At 40.3% G+C, this 20,545-nt stretch overlaps 1 protein-coding gene across 1 annotated transcript in view; it reads right to left on the reverse strand.

Annotated features, from left to right (window-relative positions):
* Window positions 1–20,545, reverse strand: part of SPRED1 (sprouty related EVH1 domain containing 1) — a 92,928-nt gene that overhangs the window by 19,534 nt on the left and 52,849 nt on the right. Inside the window, exons 2-4 of the mRNA XM_042445899.1 lie at window positions 20,106–20,280; window positions 8,542–8,710; window positions 5,166–5,215 (exon numbers count right to left, since the gene is read on the reverse strand). Of these exons, the coding sequence (XP_042301833.1) occupies window positions 5,166–5,215; window positions 8,542–8,710; window positions 20,106–20,280 (394 nt within the window). The remainder of the gene's footprint in view (window positions 1–5,165; window positions 5,216–8,541; window positions 8,711–20,105; window positions 20,281–20,545) is intronic.

Consider the following 20,545-nt stretch of genomic DNA (forward strand, 5'->3'; position numbering starts at 1 on the left):
TTTTTCGTAACCCGAAAAAACATTCGTAACCCGGAACAATGTTTTCCTATGGGATTTTTTCGTATCCCGAAAATTTCGTAACCTGGGTATTTCGTATCCCGAGGTACCACTGTATAAGGCAATTAAGTCACACAACTAAGGAATATGCTTGTATGCACCGAATAGATTTACACAGATATAAACTACTAGATTTTACCAAACAGAAAAACTGAAGTGAAAGGAGTACTATATTTAGAAAAAAGTATCTATATTTAGATAACATCAGTTTTAGAAGTAATGTGATGTCTCTCAACATACAACCCATGGCTAAAGAATTTTCAGATTTATTGCCTTTATGATCAGTTTAGAAGAGTAGTTAAAAACTCAGGTGACAATATATGTGTGATACAAATAGGAGCATTACTTTTTGAGACAATATAGGCCTGATACAGACAGGCCAAAATAAAGCTGCTTCGAGTCACTTTGCAGGTATGCTGTTTAAATGCTACATGCATCCCAAGAGTCCAGAAGCCGCACCAAAGCCATGCTCCAGTCCTAAGGACTGGAGTGCAGCTTTGGTGCAGCTTCCAGACTCTTAGGATGCATGCATCATTGAAACACCATACCTCCAAAGTGACTTGAAGCAGCTTTATTTTGGCCTGTCTGTATAGGGCCATAGTCTTCTCCATATTGAATTTTTTTCCAATACAAATGGTGAATATTTTACTAACTATTGTTTTAAACTGGAATAGACAATTCTGGGCAATTTATCTTGTTTTAAAGAGTCTGATATTAATCTGAAAACATTCGTTGGTTCAATATTAGCAAGAATAATCAGACTCATCTGAGAGTTCATATGCAATATCTCAGCATTTATTCCAAAATCAAAACAAACTTGTATCTATGGCCTGGAACAGATGGACCAAATGAAGTGGCTTCTGGCCTCTTTGGGCAGTTTCATGACACATGCCCCCAAAGCAGCCCCAAGCTGCCCTGATGCTGTGCTCCAGTCCTTTGGACCAGAGCAAAAAATAAGCAAGATAATCTGGTTCCAGGCGGCGCAGCTTGGGTCCTGTGGTGGCGCCCCACTTGGGGAGTGGGCCATGTGGTCACTACGGTCCCAGCCCTCTTGCGGCCACAGCTTCCCGTCTGTTCCGTCTGCTCCAGCCCAGTGTTAACAAAGATAGAATGGCTGTATGTGAAGAAAGCACCAACTGAAAATCAGAAGAATAATTTCACTAGCTGTTCCTCTTCATTCTAATGTTTAAAATTCTCTATCAGTGTTTGATTTGTGAGAAACTGCTTTAGAAGAAAAGGCACAAAGTCTTTCTGTGTGTAGACTGAGGAACTGCTTATTATTTTTGAAGAGAGTTTTCTATCATAATAGTATTGCCCATGTATTCTTTACTCTGAAGGTCATCTTTCAAAAACTTTCCTTTCTGTTACTGGAGTAAGATAAGGACATATTCTTGCTCCAATAATACTTAATCTCTTTCTGGCTGATATACCTCAGGTTTTTAATACAATTAACTCTCACTCTTAGAATCTGGATTGTAAAACAATCTCTGGGCTTCTTTATGAAGATAATATTGTACTATTTTCTTGAATCAGGACGAGGCTGAGAAGACTGCTGGCTGATTTTGCAAATTATTGTAAATTTTAAATTATGGTTGTCTAAGTGTCTAGCATTTTCATGATATTAAGATGAAGAAAAGTAGCAATTAAATGCCCATGCCTTTGAAAACGTCAACTTTTAAAATGAATATCTGGGCAATCATTCTCATAATTCAATAAAATAGCTATGCCAAAGACAACAATTGTGCATAAACTTATTATTTGCCTTTTCTTTTCTATGGGTAGTAAATTTGGACCTGTGTTTAAGAAGGACAAATTAATGGATTACTGGTTAGTATCCTTCCATAAGAAGATTACAAGTAATTTTTCTTAATCGAATTTTAGGCTCTCCAAAGTGTGCCACTGGGGAAATTAAAACCTAGAATATTCTGTTTTCCTTTCAGATAACAGAAATTTGGAAATAAATCCGCTGTCTCATCAGTTATGAAATGAGCCTCTCATGTTACTCTGAGTTATTATCTTTGTCTTGTTTTAAATCATTCAGACAATTTATATGTTTGTCTTAGATTTGTTTACTTTTTCCTGTTTCTATCAAATACCATTTCTTTGGGGGTTTTCCTAGCATAGTAACTTATGCAAAGTATCATTATAAAATATGAAATATGTAATATACATGCATAATATTTAATATACATGCATAATATTATTTCAGTAACTTCCACTCATCCAAATACCATCATCACATAGACGGAACTGAACCTTTTGCGCATATGCTTCTTATTGCAATTTTTATAAAATCTCAAAGGCTGAACGCTATTTTCCTTAATAAGGACATTTCCTGGCAACTGGATGAATTTTTGTACAGTGTTTGTCCTGATGGGATCAAGAACAATGGCACTTTGTTAGTAATCAAATTCCTACATATTGTATAAATGAAAGCTTTTTAATACTTGGCAATTAGAATGGTTCCTGAAACAAGCTATTTTTTTTTTTTTAAATTAAGGGTCTCTGTTTGGGAATTGGATAGCTTGCATTGTTTCTAGTACACCTGTCTTAATGGAAATGGATGTAGACCTAATGACACTATTTATGACTCATATGACGTGCTTGAAAGGAAGTGCAAGAAACTCTTGGAAAATTCAGATGTAGCCTAGAAACTATGAAGACTCAGAATGTGGTTAGCTGCCAGAGAAGATTCTGATTAGCATCTGATGAACAATTCCATAATATTATGCAAAAATAAGGGCACAAACTAAGGACTGCAGGGAACTGACCTTTGTTACAACTGTGACTGACATGTGTTTAATGAGCAGGGTGTGCTTGAAGCCCCTCTAACTCTTCAATGCCCAGGGATCCAGAACAATCACTGTGAAAGAGCCTTTTGGCCCAGTCTAGTTCACCTATTCTACTCCCGATAGATTCGTGAACACCCAGAAAAAGAATTCAGAAACAGCAGCCTTGAGGCATGTATTAATTTTTAAAATTAAATTTGATGCATCTATATTATCTGAGAAAGGATGGATTTTAGGCTTTTTGTAGTAGTCATCTATCACACATCAGTGTACTTTTATGCTCAGAAAATAAGAGCAGAAACAAGTTATACAATTACATAGAATCATACAATTGTAGAGTTGGAAGAGACCACAAGGGCCATCAAGTCCAACCCCCTACCATGCAGGAAATCTCAATCAAAGCATTCCCGACAGAAGGCCATCAAGCCTCTGTTTAAAGACCTCCAGGGAAAGAGACTCCACTACACTTCGAGGGAGTGTGTTCCACTGTCGAACAGCCCTTACTGTCAGGAAGTTCCTCCTAATGTTGCCCTCCTTTGGACATGCTCCAGTTTCTCAATGTCCTTTTTGAATTGTGGTGCCCAGAACTGGACAGAGTATTCCAGGTGGGGCCTGACCAAAGCAGAATAGAGTGGCACTATTACTTTCCTTGATCTAGACGCTATACTTTTATTGATGCAACCTAAAATTGTATTGGCCTTTTTAGCTGCCACATCGCACTGTTGACTCATGTTCAACTTGTGGTCTACTTGGACTCCTTGAAGGAGCTTTTGCTAGGCAGTACTGCACACCTTATCAGGATAGAATAGGGATCATTGATGAAACTGAAAGCTTAATTCTTGTCCCAAACCAACAACTATACAGTATCTAAAACTGCAATCTCAACAAGCAAGGAAGCTGGGCAATCTCCCAGTAGCTTAAACACAGAGAGCCAGATAAATTTGCAGGTGGAGGAAACCTATTTCAGTGCTATATCTGTCTATCTATCTGTCTATCTGGATATAAAAAATACTCTAGAACATAAGACTAAAGGAAGGCTTTCCCGTAACTTTCCCGTGTTATAGTAAGTATGGTGGGAACTTAAGGTTGAGGTCTAGGTTATCTGAAAGTCGCATTCTACCTTATGAACTGTTACATTGTGGTGTTTTGACATCTTCTGGGGAGGCCCTTCTCTCTGTCCCACCACCTGCAAAGGCCCTAGAACTCCCATTTCAGAGAGGTTAGATTGGCACACTCCTTACTCTCTTTTCTTGCAGACAGGTGAAGACATTTATGTTTTGACATGCCTTTGAGAACTGTTTGTACAAGACCTGGCCCACCTAAACAATGGGGCTGGATTTTTGATTTGTAATTTTTGTTGCATAGTTGTTGTTTTTTTTATAAAAAAGAAATGTTTGTTTGTAACTGGTTTTAAATTTTTGATAGTTTAATCACTTTATACTTTTCTATTTTGTGAATTTTTAACTATGTCTTTTTACTGTATTGTAAGACATGTTCAGTCTTCAACTGGGGAAAAGGCAGGATATGAATAAATATAAACAACAACTTCTTCCTATCTTACAGGGTGGAATCCAGCCATGAAATTCCCCACTTACAATCCAAACTGGTTTAGCCAGAAACAAGTGTGTAACAGAAGTTCCGTGAACATTTATTTCTGAGCTTATACTGAGGACAATCCCTAGTTTTTGTACTTCTTGGGTATTACTAGTACACAGCAGCAAGCCATGAAGAAAGGGCGCTTAACACACACAGAGAAAGGTGTGATGCTGTTGCTGTTACTTCACATGTTTTGGGCCTGAGGCCACATACTGATAACAGGTTCCAGGTTTAAGATTTGCCCTATGCTAAGCACATATTCAGAGGCAATAATCTTTTCTTCTTCTTCTGCACAAGTTTCAGGGACAAAAATGAATGACAATGAGCAGTTTCTTTCCAGGCCTCAGCCCTGATTCAAATTAACAGAGCTCAGAGAAGTGCAGGTTTAAAGCCTGGCTGGGAGTCCAAAAATAACTTTTAAAGCTCAGAAATTAAGATTTTATGCCACATGCTCAGATTCACTAACACAAGGACAATTAGGTATTTCCTCAAGACAAAAAGTGCTTTACAGACATATGAATCTAATACAGAGACTCTGTACACCTCCCCCACACTCCTAGAACATATCCATACCAAATTTATGTCCCAAGACGAGATGAACCATACACAACGTTAGCCTCCCTCAAAAAGTTATAATGAATGCAACCAAAAACTTCTTAAACATTTTGAGTACCTGTCATTTTCTCCAAAGTAATTAGTATGATAGAAGTCTAAATCACTTACTGGAAAGCCTTCTGCAGGCACTTCAGTTTCATCATGTGATGGTGGACAACCTGTAGGACAAGAGAAACACGAAACTTCAAATTTCTCTTATTTTGGCTAAAGTCTGTCTAAAGTCATGCATCAGGACTCTCACTAACTATGCCATCTTGATTTTCGCAAGGCTTATCTCAAGCATTGTGTTGTAAGCAATTAAAAGTAATAGAAGGCACCACTTCAGTGTGCACATACATGCTACATCTTGCATAGCACTTCTCCTATATTAAAACAAATATAAGAGTTGTGTACAAAGAGTGCAGAGGAAAATGCTTTATATTAGGTCAAACTATTTGATTCCCCATTTTACTGATTCTGATGGGTGACAGGCTGAGGCCTTTCATATATATATAAATCATGTGCTTTACTGTTGAACTATGGTACTTTCCCCCACTCTGATACCTCAATGCTCAAAAGACTCATTATATAAGAAAGCAGCAAACACAAGCTTGCTACTGCTATTACTTCTTCTTCTTCTTATTTTATTTATTTATTTATTTATTTGTATCTCACCCTTCTCCTGATAATGGGACTCAAAACAGCAGCCAACATATTTGAAACAATTCAAATTACCAACAAAAAAGCATTAAAAGAATGAATATATGTTTTTAAAAGCAATTAAACACTTCATGGAATTAAAACAGAATCACACAGCATTACAACCCAACTTTAGTTAGCTGGTAAAAGCCTGATGGCACAAAAATATTCTGACCTGACAACAGAAAGCAAACAAGGACAAGGTCATCTTGGCCTCTCTAGGGAGGACGTTCCAAAGTCTGGGAACACTCACCAAGAAGGTCCTCTTGTTTCCACCAAAGGAATCTGTGATGGTGGCAGGACAGAGAAAAGGACCTCCAGAAATCTTAATGCTCCAATGGGTTCATAAAGAGAGATATGGTCCTTCAGATCACTTGGACCATTATGGTCCATAACAGCTGCCAGACACCTATTTAGCACAGGAACAGCTTCCTTGCAATTAGGTGGAAAGGGGTAAGAAAGCTGGGTATAATCATCACACTGGTGACACCTGACCCCCAAACTTTGGACAACCTTTCCCAGTGGTTTTATATAGATGATGATGATAATAATAATAATAATAATAATTTTTATTTATATTTCCCGTCTCTCCCATGGATTGAGGCGGGATTACATCAATAAAACTGCATAGACATACAAATAGATCAATAAAATACTGCTATAATACATAACTACAGTCAATAGAATAATAAAATTGCTATAGTTTTTTGTGGGTTTTTCGGGCTATGTGGCCATGTTTTAGCAGAGTTTCTTTCTGATGTTTCGCCAGCATCTGTAGCTGGCATCTTCAGAGAATGCTTTGCCTGGAAATTTTTTTCCAGGCAAAGCATTCTCTGAAGATGCCAGCCACAAGTGCTGACGAAACGTCAGAAAGAAACTCTGCTAGAACATGGCCACATAGCCCGAAAAACCCACAAAAAACTATGGATGCCGGCCATGAAAGCCTTCGACTTTACAATAAAATTACTATTAATTCAATAAAAACTATTTTCTCCTCTGGCCATTCAGTTCTAAACCTTCAATTATCCAACAATCATAACCAGAAGTGGAGACATAGATTTTTCAGTCTGGCAGACCCAATGTAGGATCGGTTGGGTAGGCTCGCCGAAAGAGATCCATCTTAAGTGTCTTCTTAAAGGCATCTAGAGTGGTAATAAGACAGATCTCTTCCAGTAAGCTGTTCCATAACTGGGGAGCCCCAGCAGTGTACGCTCTTTGGGAATTTGTTTTTAGTCTAGTCCTGTAGTATTCTAGTACATTCTTCCCTGATATTCTGAGAGTTCGGGGCAGATTATGTAGAGAGAGGCCTTCTCACAGATAACTCGGGCCTGGGCCATGTAGGGCTTTAAAGGTAATAACCAAAATCTTGTATTACGCCCAGAAGATAATCAGCAGCCAATGAAGAGATTTTAATATAGGTATTATATGGTCAAACCTAGATGTACTGGTGAACAATCTGGCTGCTTCATTTTGGACCAATTGAAGCTTTCGAACTTGGTACAAGGGTACCCCCTTGTAGAGCGCATTACAGAAATCTAATCGGGAGATTACCAGTGAATGTACCACTGCTTAAAGGTCCTTTTTGTTCAGAGACAGCTGGAAACCAGGAAAGGTCCGGGGGGGGGGGGGGAATAGGCACACACCTGTTCCTTCTCCTCCTTGAGCTTTTTTGACTCCCATCTGTCCCTTTGGAGGCAGCTGGAAGCCATCCAGGAGGAGGAGCTACAGGCACATGCCTGTGATTCCTCCTCCCAATAGCCCTTTTCCCAGCTTCTAGCTGTTTCAGAGAGGCAGCTGGAAGCCTGGAGAAGATAGGGAGGAGAAACCAGAGGTACCTGTGGCTCCTTCTCCCTAGCACCATTTTCTGGCTTCCAGTTGTCCTTGAGAGACAGCTGAAGGCTGGGAAATGGCAGGGGGAGGAGGAGGAACAACAGGCACGTACGCGCTGTTCCTTCTCCTCCCTGACCTGTGCTGGGTGAAAGGGCGTTGTGTGCTATAGGTTTGCTATCGTGGGTCTAGAGTGTGCCTAGCAGCTTGAATCGGGCAAGATACCACTTGGAACAGACCCATGGTTGTCATGGCAGACATGAAGTCCTAAGTCAGTCCTGACAGTGCAGCCTCAGCAGGGATGTTTAAGCCTCAGGCATCACAAGCCGTGGAGACTACATGGCTAGCTCAGGAAGGGAAGCGGTCAAGCAGTGAAGTGGATGGTACACCAACAGAATCCCCAGTCTGTCCCAGTTACACACCTTTATATAAACACACTCAGACCCTGCAGAAAGGGGACCTAATGAGGAAGACATTATCCTGATAGATCACTACAAATCCACCCCCCCCCACCCACCCCCAGGTCTTGCCTGCTGCTGCACAGAAAATCCAGGTGGCAAAACTGAGAGAGATTAATATCTTCCAGCCTCATCCAACCAGATCTCTGTAATACATGCTATGTCAGCGTGTTCCTCCAGGATCAAGTCCTGAATGGCAGCTATTTTATCATTCACCAACTGCAGCAGCATTTTCAATCGTGTGTGTGTGTGTATGGGCTGCTGCCAAGGCTATCTGGATTGTTTGGGATGGGAGACAGATTGGGATGGGAGACAGTTTGGTTTGCTAAACCAAAGCCTTTTCTATACTTTGTTCATTATCTACTGATTGTAGGTAGGTTGTGGGGGGGGGGGAGGGGGGAGGAAATGACCAGAGAGTTACGTAAATAGGTATAGTTACCTGCATTGGTTATATTGGCAGCCAATGTGTAATATTTTTACTTTTTAAAAAAATAAGCAAGTTAAGCAATTGAGATCCATACCTTGAGAGATATCTTCTACTGCCCTACGAATGCCTCTGTCAAATGCTCTTGCATCAGCAGGACTTTGAAATGTGAGGCCAAATTTTTTGTCATCAATCTTCCAGTGGTGGAAAGTTGGTGTAACTTTATTGTAAATAAGGTCTTTCTTTAACGTACACTCCAAAACCACCTGAAAAGCCGAATTAAGAGGGAAGATTAATATAAAAGACATATATATATATACAACTAGATTTTTTTAAAAAACCTACTCTCACCCAATTTATTTATTTTATTTCAGAGTTTTTTTAAATCATTTTTTTCAGAACAAACATTCTCATAAAACAATTTACTAGCATGCATTATATACATACATAAAACAAATGACAGAATAAGGCATCAAATTAAAAATAAAAAGTTATTTAAGATTATTCATAAAGGCAACTAAAAGGTTAAAAAGCAGCATAAAATGCACCACAACATCTGCTCAATAACTAGTCAAAGATTTTCCAAAAGCATACAAGAACACTCAGGCCAAAAACAGAATGAAAGAAATGTTTTTAGGATCATAAATGAAGGGCTCAACTCTATATCTTTAAGGAGGGAGAGCTAAAAAAGAGGAGATATTAATAAGAAGGACTTCATCTTGTGTCTCTGCTGTTCTGATTGTATGTATTTACTGGTGGTTCTGCAAGGAGAAGATCAGGAGGATTCAAGAGGTAAAGCTGCATGCTATTTGCGTACAGATGACAATGCAAGTGGCATCATGAAGATGCTAAAAAGCACATGGGTGTGAGATGGAACCTTGTGTGAACCTAATCAGCACATCAGCTGATTTTTAATTCCTCTGGAGCTCTGCAGCTGTGCCACTGCACCACAATTTGGGGTCACCAGAAATGAGGGCACATCACTCCCATCGCTTTTGGGGCCTTCTGAGGGTCATTGGGAAGGTATGTTCTTACTGTTTCAGGACCTGCTCAGAACAGAATATTTATGTGGCCCAAGTGCTTTTTGAATATTTTTGTTTTTGGCCCATTTTTAAAAATTTTATGAGGGATTTTGGTACTTGGGAGAGTCAGTAGCGATACCATGGGCCACAGCAGGCCTCCACTGAGCCAAATACAACCCTGTCTTCAAAAGAAAAAAAGGAAGTTAATAACTGCAAGGCACAAATGAGATGTCTCTTAGACAGCTATTGAGTTCATCTGCCAGACAAGATTGGAATAATCCTTGCAATTTTCCTCCCAAATGCAATCTACCAGACAACACTAAAGAATATCCATGATTAGCTGTGCTATATATTTCATGCGTGTTCATGTTTGGGTTTCCCACAGACATTTGGTTGGAACAGCAATTCTTCTCTAGAGCAACATGCATGGCCAGTGGCATCACTAGGGTTGGCACCACCTCATTCAATAACTCATGGTGTCAACCCGCTATTGGCCTATTCCACAGCACAACATATAGAATCCTTAGTAATGTTTGTGTACTAATATTACTCATAAAACCTAATTCCTATATATCACTGAATGCAATGGACATAATTGTGGCATGAAACAACTAGCAAAATTAAAATTATAGCTTTAAATTACAATATAATATAATATGCATAGCATAAATTTATTTACATATGTACAGTTTTATGTGGCTAAAATGAAAATTTGGCAAGATTTTATATTTTTAAAGAAAATTTTAAGAACAATAATTTAAAAAATGTTTTCACATTTTAATTATTTTTTAAATTACATTTTATTTTATTAAAAAACTGGAGCCTCTCTTTTCTCTCCCCACTGAGCTTCACCCCACCCACATCATCTCTTCAGTATTTAAAAGGACATGGGAATGCCACAGCCCATTTCTAACCAAAGGCAAATGTTTGGGGAGCAGAAGTGTTGCTCCTCTTACAGTGTCACCTCCTGTGGTCCACACACCCCTCAATGATGTCCTTGCATATGGCTTTTCTTTAGCATAGTATATGAAAACTTTTGGGATTTTCTGCTCAAAACCATTTTCTCCAGAATGGGAATTTTTTTTTTGAAAAACATGAGATGCAATCTGTGATGAGTCACTGTATCTCTGTGTAGTTTACAATAAAACAATAACCTCATTTAAAAATACAATTCAGGCAATAAAATCATCGTCTAAAATACACAGATGCAACCAGAAGTGGGAGCTTTTATTTGTTCTTTATAAAAGATCGGGTGGGTAGGCCCGCTGGAAGAGATCTTCTTAAAGACATCTAAGGTGGTGATGAAATGGATCTCTTCTGGCAAGTTGTTCCATAATTTAGGGGCTATGGCTGTGTACGCTCTGTGGGAAGTTGTTATTAACCTGGTCTTAGTATGTTCTAATAAATTCTTCCCAGTTGTTCTGAGAGTGCGGGGCGGATTGTGTAGGGAGAGGCGTTCCCTCAAGTAACTCGGGCCCGAGCCATGTAGGGCTTTAAAGGTTGTGACCAACACCAACACTAAAAGTGAACCCAATGAAGTTGCCCGTCTTAAAGATTAGACTTTATTCTGCTCTAGCTCTTTTGTTCTTAGTGCTCCTCCTCCACAAAATAGATTAATAAAAATCACTATTAATATGTTAATTACTTGAAGAAATATAGTTTTTGCCTGATCTAGGTATCATTTAATCTAGGCTGGATTGCATGGACATGAACATTTTTAAGTAATCATAGATTTAAATTTTATTTTATTTTTTACTTCTGCTGGGTATATACCCACCTATCTCTGTTTTGTGTTTGGACAAACTAGATGGATAAATTAAACAGATACGTGTTAGTTGATAAATGGCAAAGAACTCTTAATCCTTCACTCTAAAGAGATGGCATGGAGAATCATGCCTGTTTCATTGTACCCTGGATCAGCAACCAAAGAAGAAATGGAATGGATGATGCCCCAATCATCCTTAGCTGTCATTCATTCATATTTTCTTTTTTTCCATCAAAGGAGTTCAAGGCTTTATAGGCAATTCTCTTCCCCTTTCTCATCGCAAGAACCTCATAAATAAAAAGAATGGCCCAAGATAACCCAGTAAACTTTATAGCAGAGTGATGTTTTGAATGTGCAACTCCCTAGTCCTAAACTCATATGCTTAACTACTGCACCATAATGACTCCCCTTCTATACCCTTCTCTTCTTTTTAACCAAACCCAATTGTGCCAATATTCCAAATTCCTTGAAAAACTGCACATTGTAAGGGGTGATGTCAAGGAAAAGAAATGCAAAAATGTGATGTATACAATTTCTATAAGTGGTTTTGTTTTAAAAGCCCCAAGTAGTGCAGGTTTTTGTATGAGTTCTGTGCAACTTAATTTTCCCTGCTAGTTAAGAAAGCACACTAGACAATTAGATGTACAATTTTCAATAGAATAAGTGTTGTACTATTAAACTAGAAAGCAAAATAAGTATCTCTAAGTCTGTGGCATTTGAAAGGCTAAAATACTGAGGTTTGCATGTATGTGTAATCGTGTACATAAAAGGAACTCTCCATCTATGTTTACACAGCTTAAAACGGCAGCAGACCTGTCCAGGTTAGAGTAGAAGGTAATTGTTCCAACTAGACTGGCTGGAGCCAGATCTCGGAAGGGAAGTATAATAAAGGAGGAAGTGTGCAATTATGTCAAGGGTGCTTTGTGAAAAGAAAGAAAGAAAGAAAGAAAGAAAGAACTCTTTAGATTCCAACAGAGATCTAAACAAACTGGGTAAACAAGTCCAGAAATAGTCTCAGTCATTCCAAAGTGAAATCCATATCCTGGGTGCTATCACTTTTCAAGTTATCTGACAGGCTCTTTGTCAATAACACGTCAAACAAGAATTCCCATTCATGAACCTGCACCTACTTCTTTTGCTAGTAGTATTTCCAACTAAAATGAAGTGATTAAAAGATTTTACTGTATATCATAAGATGACATATCTTTCAAGCAGGGTCAGCTAACCTTTTGCCTGAATGTCAGTTTGTTTCCTTCCCATCTACTCCAAATGCTTACTTTGTAGAGAGAGGTCTACAAGGCTTCTACTAGACTGCTGAAAATTTCATGTTTAGCTTTTCTGTTATAAAAAAATAGTTTGAGCTATCATGTTGACAAAGAAATGTTTGGCCATGTAATCCTAAAAAGTTTGAAAGGCATAAAGAAGCAAGAGAAGTAAAACCACTCATTTTTTTTTTCCATAAGGAACCAGTTTAGGATTTTGAAAATTTTAGGTTATTCTGCAAGGACTGAGTAATTTCAATACTTTCTGAAAATAAAGCGCTACAGGTTGTGACATTGCACAAAACATATTTCTAGAAATAGAAGCCTGGCAATAATAAAAAATGACACTTAAAAATCTAATGATTATTTTTACATATTTGTGCAATGGTGAGTTCATTTTTGATATGGCAGAGAAGTACCCTAGGAAAGTACCTACAAAGCAACATTTTAGAATGTGCAATATTAGGACAAAGCTCTCATTTAAAATATTTAAAAACTGACAAAAGATAACACATGCATGGAGGAAAATAAAATAAAATGAAGAAGGAAGAAAGAATTAGTACTGTTGATAAAAATATAGAGAGGGCTCTTTCTTAAAATTAAAATTTTTTAAAGCAAAGTTCAGAGCCTAGGGAGAGTTTCAAAGATAAAGCTGCAATGTATTGTCATTCTTGAAGTTGATTGTAAGAAATATTGGAATGATAATAGCTAATACATGCTTTGTGCCTTAAGTAAACCTAATAGGTTTTGAATCTGAGGCATCTGGTTCACTTTCTAATGGGAAACTAAACTGGTCAGAGGTTATTTAAAAATTTCTCCATTCTACAAGGAACACGTTCAAATACTTGACATGTCCCTCAAGATGGCAAGGCTCTCTCAGACTTTTCAATCTTGTTATCCACTCACTCTTTATCCTCATATCATATCAAACTTGAGGAGTTTCAAGAGAGACCATCCTGGTTGAAATGTTACCTGTGATTCACTTGTAACTAAGCATTGGCTAAAATTCCCATTTCTGGAAATTGCCACAGGTACTATATCCTGACTTCATACTGGTTTTTTTAAAACTGGTTCTGTTTTAATTTATTTATATTTTACATCTCAACATTCTGCAATAAAAACCAAATCCAAGACAACACTTTAAATAATAAAGATCACAATGAAAACAAAAATAAATAGCAAGAAAAAACTTTATCAGGTTTTTAATATATAATGGTGTTAGGGAGGTTTTTATATGGGGTGTGTATTTTAGTTATGTTTTTAAATTTTTACATGTTTCATGCAATTTTATGCTGCTTTGGCAAAATAATTTTAATTGTTTTTGTATTTTTATTGTGACTTTTTAAAAATGATTTTATCCATGAGCTGCCTTGGATCTCTTTTTGGGAGAAAGATGGCATATAAATGAAATAAATAAATAAATAAATAATAGTAATAATAATAAGAAATATCAGTAAAAGCACATTAAAACATAAAAGCCTAAAAAAAAGGTCACCAGAAAAAAAAAGTCTTGTGAGCCTACATAAAACTGGGCAAATATTGGAGGCTATTCCATAGTTTCATTGCTATATCTGAAAAAGACTGCTAGCTAGCCTTCTGTTTACAAAGGGATAATGACAAAGGCCCTAGAAATTGGGCTATGTTAGCATATCATGCTAAACTCCTGGGAATCGACCCAGTTATAGTTACAGTTCTGGATGTTATGCCAAACCATGGTTTAACAAGCCACAATGTGTATCCCATGCGTCTACACTATAGTTTGGAGCTGATTAGGAAGCCATGGCTGAGACTGTGTAACACAATAAGCCATATTCCACAAACTACATTATGCCTTGCCTAAACATGCAAAGGTGATAAAATGTATAACTTGAGCAAATTCATATGGTTCTCAAGAAAACAGATAACTGGATTTAATTGTAAAGTTCCTTCTTCAGCAGTGGAATGGAAGTGGTTACTCCTGCTCACAGCTCTAGAAAGCATGGCCAGCCAATCACATATTTTAACCACCGTTTCCTGAGAGGAGACTCTCCATCTGTGTAGTTAGGTCTTACAAGAAAACAACTTAAGGAACAGCAATAAAAATTAGGAGAAGTAATATACAGTGGACCCTTGTTATATGCTGGGGTTTGGTTTCAGGATCCCCCGTGTATAACAAAATCCGTGGATGCTCAAGTCCCATTAAATATAATGACATAGCAAAATGGTGTCCCTTATAAAAAATGGAAAATCAAGGTTTGATATTTGAAATTTAAACTTTTTTTGAACATTTTCAAACCGTGGATGCTTGAATCCATGTATAAAAAATCCATGTATAAGAAGGGCCGACTGTACTGACATGGGAACAGCACTGAAGACAGTTAGCATATCTAGGAGTTTTTTGCTCATGGCAGTTTAATAGGCTATTCCAATGGCAATGGCAGTAACATTTGCTAGGTTTGAATATCAGAGTTCAAAAACACGTGACACATTGTCAAAAGAAATAAGAAATAATAAATATATGTAAATTAACTACCCAGAACATATCAGTCTGCATGGAGAGATTTGGTTGTTCTAATCATTGGCATCATCAGTGTTGTCTGTGTTGAGTAACTAGGATGGGTTCAAATGCTACCCTCTTAGATGATATCCAGGTTCTCAAGCTTTTTTGCCCTCTCTTTTACATCTCCATTGCAGTTAGCAGAAGCTGTCATCTGAAGGTCGTGCACACAACTTGCCCAGCCTGCACACCTTCAATAAGGCAAGTGTCACTGCCTCCACTTCACTCCGAGAGTGACAACAGCAAACAAAATTAGCAGGGTGAACAATCAAATCATTGCCCCATCTCCTTCCTTCTTTCTCTTTTCTTTGACAGAAACCTCTGCTCTTTTCCTTACTCTTCTTACAATTCAACAGTTCAGGTTTGAAATATTCCTTCCCAAGACAAGGAGGGAAAGACAATAACTGGGACAAAGATATGCGTTAAAAGAGAAAGAAGGCAGAAAGCTCTATGCCGCTGCTAGCATAAGTTCAGGAAATCACAACCAGATCAAGACTGATATGTACATGGAAGTAAGTGAACACTAAGACATTCCCAACTTGATGGCAATTTTTAAAGGGTGACAAGAATTGGTTGGAAGGTGGAGAAGTAGCTGAGTTCCTCTGTTTACTCATAAGAGGATAATATGTAAACAAGCCAATTAGGTTTCACGGCAAAGAAAAAGCAAGAAATTTGTCTTCAGAGGATGCTATCTCCTTAACTATTACCCTACAGTATCTGGCCATATTCTAGTTAATGCTCATCTTGTTCTAACCAGTTATTTCACTGTTCCCATGCTAAAGTTTGCCACAAAAGAAACCTGTATCTTTATCTATCTGTTATGTTACTTCATGTCATAGGACAAGGCTTATTAAGATATTCATTCAAGTATTTCAGACTAATTTTAAGTGCTAGTTAATATATATATATAAATAATAACTAATAATAATAATAAAATTTTTATTTTTATACTGCCCTTCTAAATAACCAGGGCGGTGTACAGCATTATAAAGTCCAAACATTGCAAATACAATAAAACAATTACATTAAAAACATTCTAGCCAGCTTGCCACTGCTGACATGGAGGGGGGGGGGGGAGAGCTAATTGGGGCCTGTGTCAGGGAATGCCGATTCAAACAGAAAGGTCTTCAGCCCCTTTTTGAATTGGGCCAGGGAGGTGGCCGAGCGGAATTCATTGGGCAGAGAATTCCAGAGGGTCGGGGCCGAGATGGTAAACGTCCTCCTAGAGGTGGAGGCTAGTCTGGCTCCTGGGACCCTCAGTAGGTGCTGCCCAGCTGTTCTGAGAGTGTGGGGCGGATTGTATGGGGAGGGGCGGTCCTCTAGGTATCCTGGGCCCAAGCCATTTAGGGCTTTATAGGTGATAACCAACACCTGGAAGCGAATAGGCAGCCAGTGCAAATCTTTAAGCACTGGTGTTATGTGGCTGGCTCTGGGTATGCCAGTAACCAGCCTGGCTGCCATATTCTGCACTAATTGTAGCTTCCGGGTATGGTACAAGGGTTGCCCCATTTAGAGCGCATTGCAGAAGTCCAAGCGAGAGGTTACCAGAGCATGTACTACCATTTCAAGGTCCCTCTGGTCCAGGTAGGGACGCAGCTGGCGTATCAGCCGAAGCTGGTAACAGGTGCTCCTGACTGTCGCATCCACCTGAGATGTAACGTAGAGTGACGAATCAAGGAGCACCCCCAGACTGCGTACCGAGTCCCTCACAGGAAGCGTGATCCTGTTCAGGACAGGTGGAACCACGGCCATCCCCGGGCCGGGGGAACCTATCACAAGTACCTCCGTTTTCTCTGGATTCAGACTGAGTCGGTTTTCCCTCATCCAGCCCATTACTGACTCCAGACAGGCCACGAGAGGAGAGATGCCATCCCCAGTCACTGCATCAGTCAGAGACATAGAGAAAACTATTTGGATGTCATCAGCGTACTGATAACCCCACGCCCCATGTCTCCGGATGATCTCTCCCAGCGGTTTCATGTAAATGTTGAAAAGCATGGGAGACAGAATGGCTCCTTGAGGGACCCCAGATGTAAGGGTCCTCTTGTCGGAGCACACGTCTCCCAGCTGCACCATCTGGAACCTCCCGGAGAGGTAGGAGCGGAACCACTGGAGCGCAGTGCCCCCGATTCCCACCTCTGCCAGGCGCTCCAGAAGGATACCATGGTCTATGGTATCGAAAGCCGCTGAGATGTCCAAGAGCACCAACAGGGACACGCTTCCCCTGTCGATGCCCAGACGGAGATCATCGACCAAGGCGACCATGGCTGTCTCAACCCCGTAGCCCGCCCGAAAGCTGGTTTGAAATGGGTCCACATAATCCGTTTCATCCAAGATTGATTGAAGCTGGATTGCAACCACCCTCTCGATCACCTTCCCCAAAAATGGCAGTAGCGATACTGGCCGATAATTATTATGCATCAGGGGGTCGAGGGAGGGCTTTTTTAACAGCGGTTTTACTATGGCCAATTTTAAGCTGGATTGAAATTGCCCGTCCCTCAAAGATGTATTTATAATCCGGTGTAACAATGAAGTTACCACCGGTCCCCCCTGAGCCGCTAGCCATGAGGGACAGGGATCGAGAGAGCAGGTTGTCTTCCGAACGCTTCTAAGGATCTTGTCCACATCATCAGTACTGACCGACTCAAACTGATCCAGTTTAATGGAGTCCACGGAGGCTCTGGACGCCTCTACTCTGGATTCTGCCCTAATGCCGGCGTTAAGACCTTCGCTTATCCGAGAGGTTTTATCCGCGAAGAAGTTGTTAAATTGGTCACAGCAGGCCTTAGAAGGTTCAAGGATCTGGTTTGGGGCAGGAGGGAGCTGAGTTAGCTCCCTGAGTTAGCTCTCTAACCACTCTGAACAACTCTGCTGGACGCAACTCCGCGGACGCGACACGAGCACCATAGAACGAGTTCTTAGCTGCTCGTATCGCCTCTCCGTAGTCCTCCAAAAGGCAGTCTAGGAGAGCCTTGTCGGCTAAGCGTAGGTGTTTCCGCCAGCGATGCTCTAGCCCGCTTCCTCGCCCGGAGATCTTCCGTATACCAGGGCTTACGTTTGGAAGCAGGCCTGAGAGGGCGCTTGGGAGCGATACTGTGTATAGCCCTAGAGAGACCGGTATCCCAGATACCAGTCAGGGCATCAACAGAGTCGCCGTCATTTCCAACCATGTGTCCCTCTAAGGCTTCCTGGAACCTTTTGGGTTCCATTAGCCTTCGAGGGTGGACCATTCTAATAGGTCCACCACCCCCGGGGGGATCTGGGTAGAGGCCTTGATATTTGCCTCCACCAGGAAGTGATCCATCCATGACAAGGCCATATCCGTACAAAAGACCAAATCGAGTGTATTACCCGCAAAATGCGTCGGACTCGAGACCAATTGGGACAGGCCCATGGCCGCCATCGTATCCATGAATTCCCGAGCCGCACCGGATGGAATGTAGTTGGCCGCGAAGGGGATGTTGAAGTCACCCAGGACAAGTAGCCTGGGTGTTTCCAGCATCAGCTCCGAGACCAACTGTGTCAGCTCGTTAAGGGAGTCTGTTAGCGTACGGGGTGGCCGGTACACCAACAAAATCCCTAGACTGTCCCTGGCCTTCAGGGTCAAGTAAATACACTCGATAAAGGAAGTTTGACAGATGTGGTTCCTGGTAAGAGACAAGGTGTTCTTGTATACCAAGGCAACCCCCCCCCCCGCCCACCTAACCTGGACTGGTCCTTCACTGAAAACCCGGCAGGGAGGGCCTGCGCCCACACAGCATCTCCCTCAGGCCCAAGCCAGGTTTCAGTAATGCAAGCCAGGTCGCAATTGCTGTCCTCCAACAGATCGTGGATGATGTGGGTCTTGTTGTTAATGGACCTGGCATTGCACAGGAGCAAAGACAGAGTTTGTGGCACGGTTGGAATGACCCTCAGGTCCTCTTGGTTAGGAGGGGAACAGGAAGGAGAGATAGATATTAAGCATCGATCTCGCCTTCCTCTGTAACGCAAGTCCGCTCTCCTACCGCCATACCTCCCCCTGCCCCACACCACCTCGATGGGAGCTCCACTTGTGCAGAAGTTACCCTCTTTCTCCCCAGCCGAAGCATTCCCCGCATCCATATCCTCCCCCTCCCCCTACGAGACAACAAAAAGAACAGAGATATGGCACCACAGACATTCTCTGTTCAAAAGCTGGCAAGGACACGGTCCTCCTGCCCTTGCGCCGCTGCAAGGATGCGCAGCTGCGCAGTTGCGGAGCTGCGAAAGTCCCAAAAGCAGTCCGTGGGCGGCTTCCCCGGGCCGGTGCGCAGATGCGCAAGTGAATTCTTGAAAATAAACCCATTTCATCTTTCATGCTATCCTGCAGACTGTTTCCACAGAAAAAGCATGTCATACCTACATATTTTCCCCACCTGTCATTATTCTTAAACACAGAGATTATTGTACGGTAAGTATTTCAAGTAAATCAAACCTCAGTTTGAAGTGGCCTATCCTTAAACATCCAACTTGGTGTGACATTATTCTACTTTAACAGCTATATAGTATTAGTATTCTTACTATCTGTATCATTAATTTATAATGATGGCTTCTGTAAGCCACTCTGAAACATTCATGGTGCTATGAAGTAATAGGAAAATGTTTATATAAATTAGAGCAACTATTCTGTTCTCCTCCAAAGGAAGATCTGATTGCTTTGAGTAGTTTACCAATTAAGAAAAGTGAAATTTTTTAAAAAGGCGATGTTCCTTTCTCTCTTAGATGACCAGACAATAAAGAAAAATATATGCACTTTCAAAATCAAATGAAATTAACATAACATCTTTACTTCAGGCTAAATACATCTATAGAAGATATGGAATTATCATAAACTATTGCATAGAAAAGAGATAAGAAACATGACCCTCCAAATACTGTTGGCCTGTAATTCCCAGCACTCCTCACCATTGGCTAAGCTGACTAGCTTTGCTGGGAGTTTCAATCCAACATCTGACTTCCATCCCTAGCAGAGATGATTGCCTCTTGATTTGGTTACCAGAAGAATAGTAGTCTGGATTTTTATCAATGTTACAAGAAGATAGACATAACTGCTTTTACCGTTTTATCCCTGAGACGCTCCCCATGTACAAGAAAATCAGCACAGCCATTTTCCTCCTGGTGAATGACTTTGAAAACGGTGACACAGCTTATTCCGCCCCCTCCAAGTGGTAACCATCCACCACTTGAGTCATCACGGGTCATCACCACAGCTCGCACACGGGCATAACTATTACTGAAATAGATAAGGAGAAAGTAATGGTTATTTTCTCAATTTAAATAGTGAAAACAAGCTAATTCAAGCTATAGTGCAGTCATAACCATTATTCAAAACATTCATTTGTCCAACAAACCTACAGTGGGCCCTTGATATCTGCTGGGATTTGGTTCCAGGATACTCTGTAGATACCAAAATCCATGGATGCTCAAATCCAATTATATACAATGGCATAGAAAAAGGCATCCCTTATATAAAGCAGCAAAAATCAAGGTTTGCTTTA

The sequence above is a fragment of the Sceloporus undulatus genome, chromosome 1, assembly GCF_019175285.1.
Source record: "Sceloporus undulatus isolate JIND9_A2432 ecotype Alabama chromosome 1, SceUnd_v1.1, whole genome shotgun sequence".
Taxonomy (NCBI): Eukaryota; Metazoa; Chordata; class Lepidosauria; order Squamata; family Phrynosomatidae; genus Sceloporus; species Sceloporus undulatus.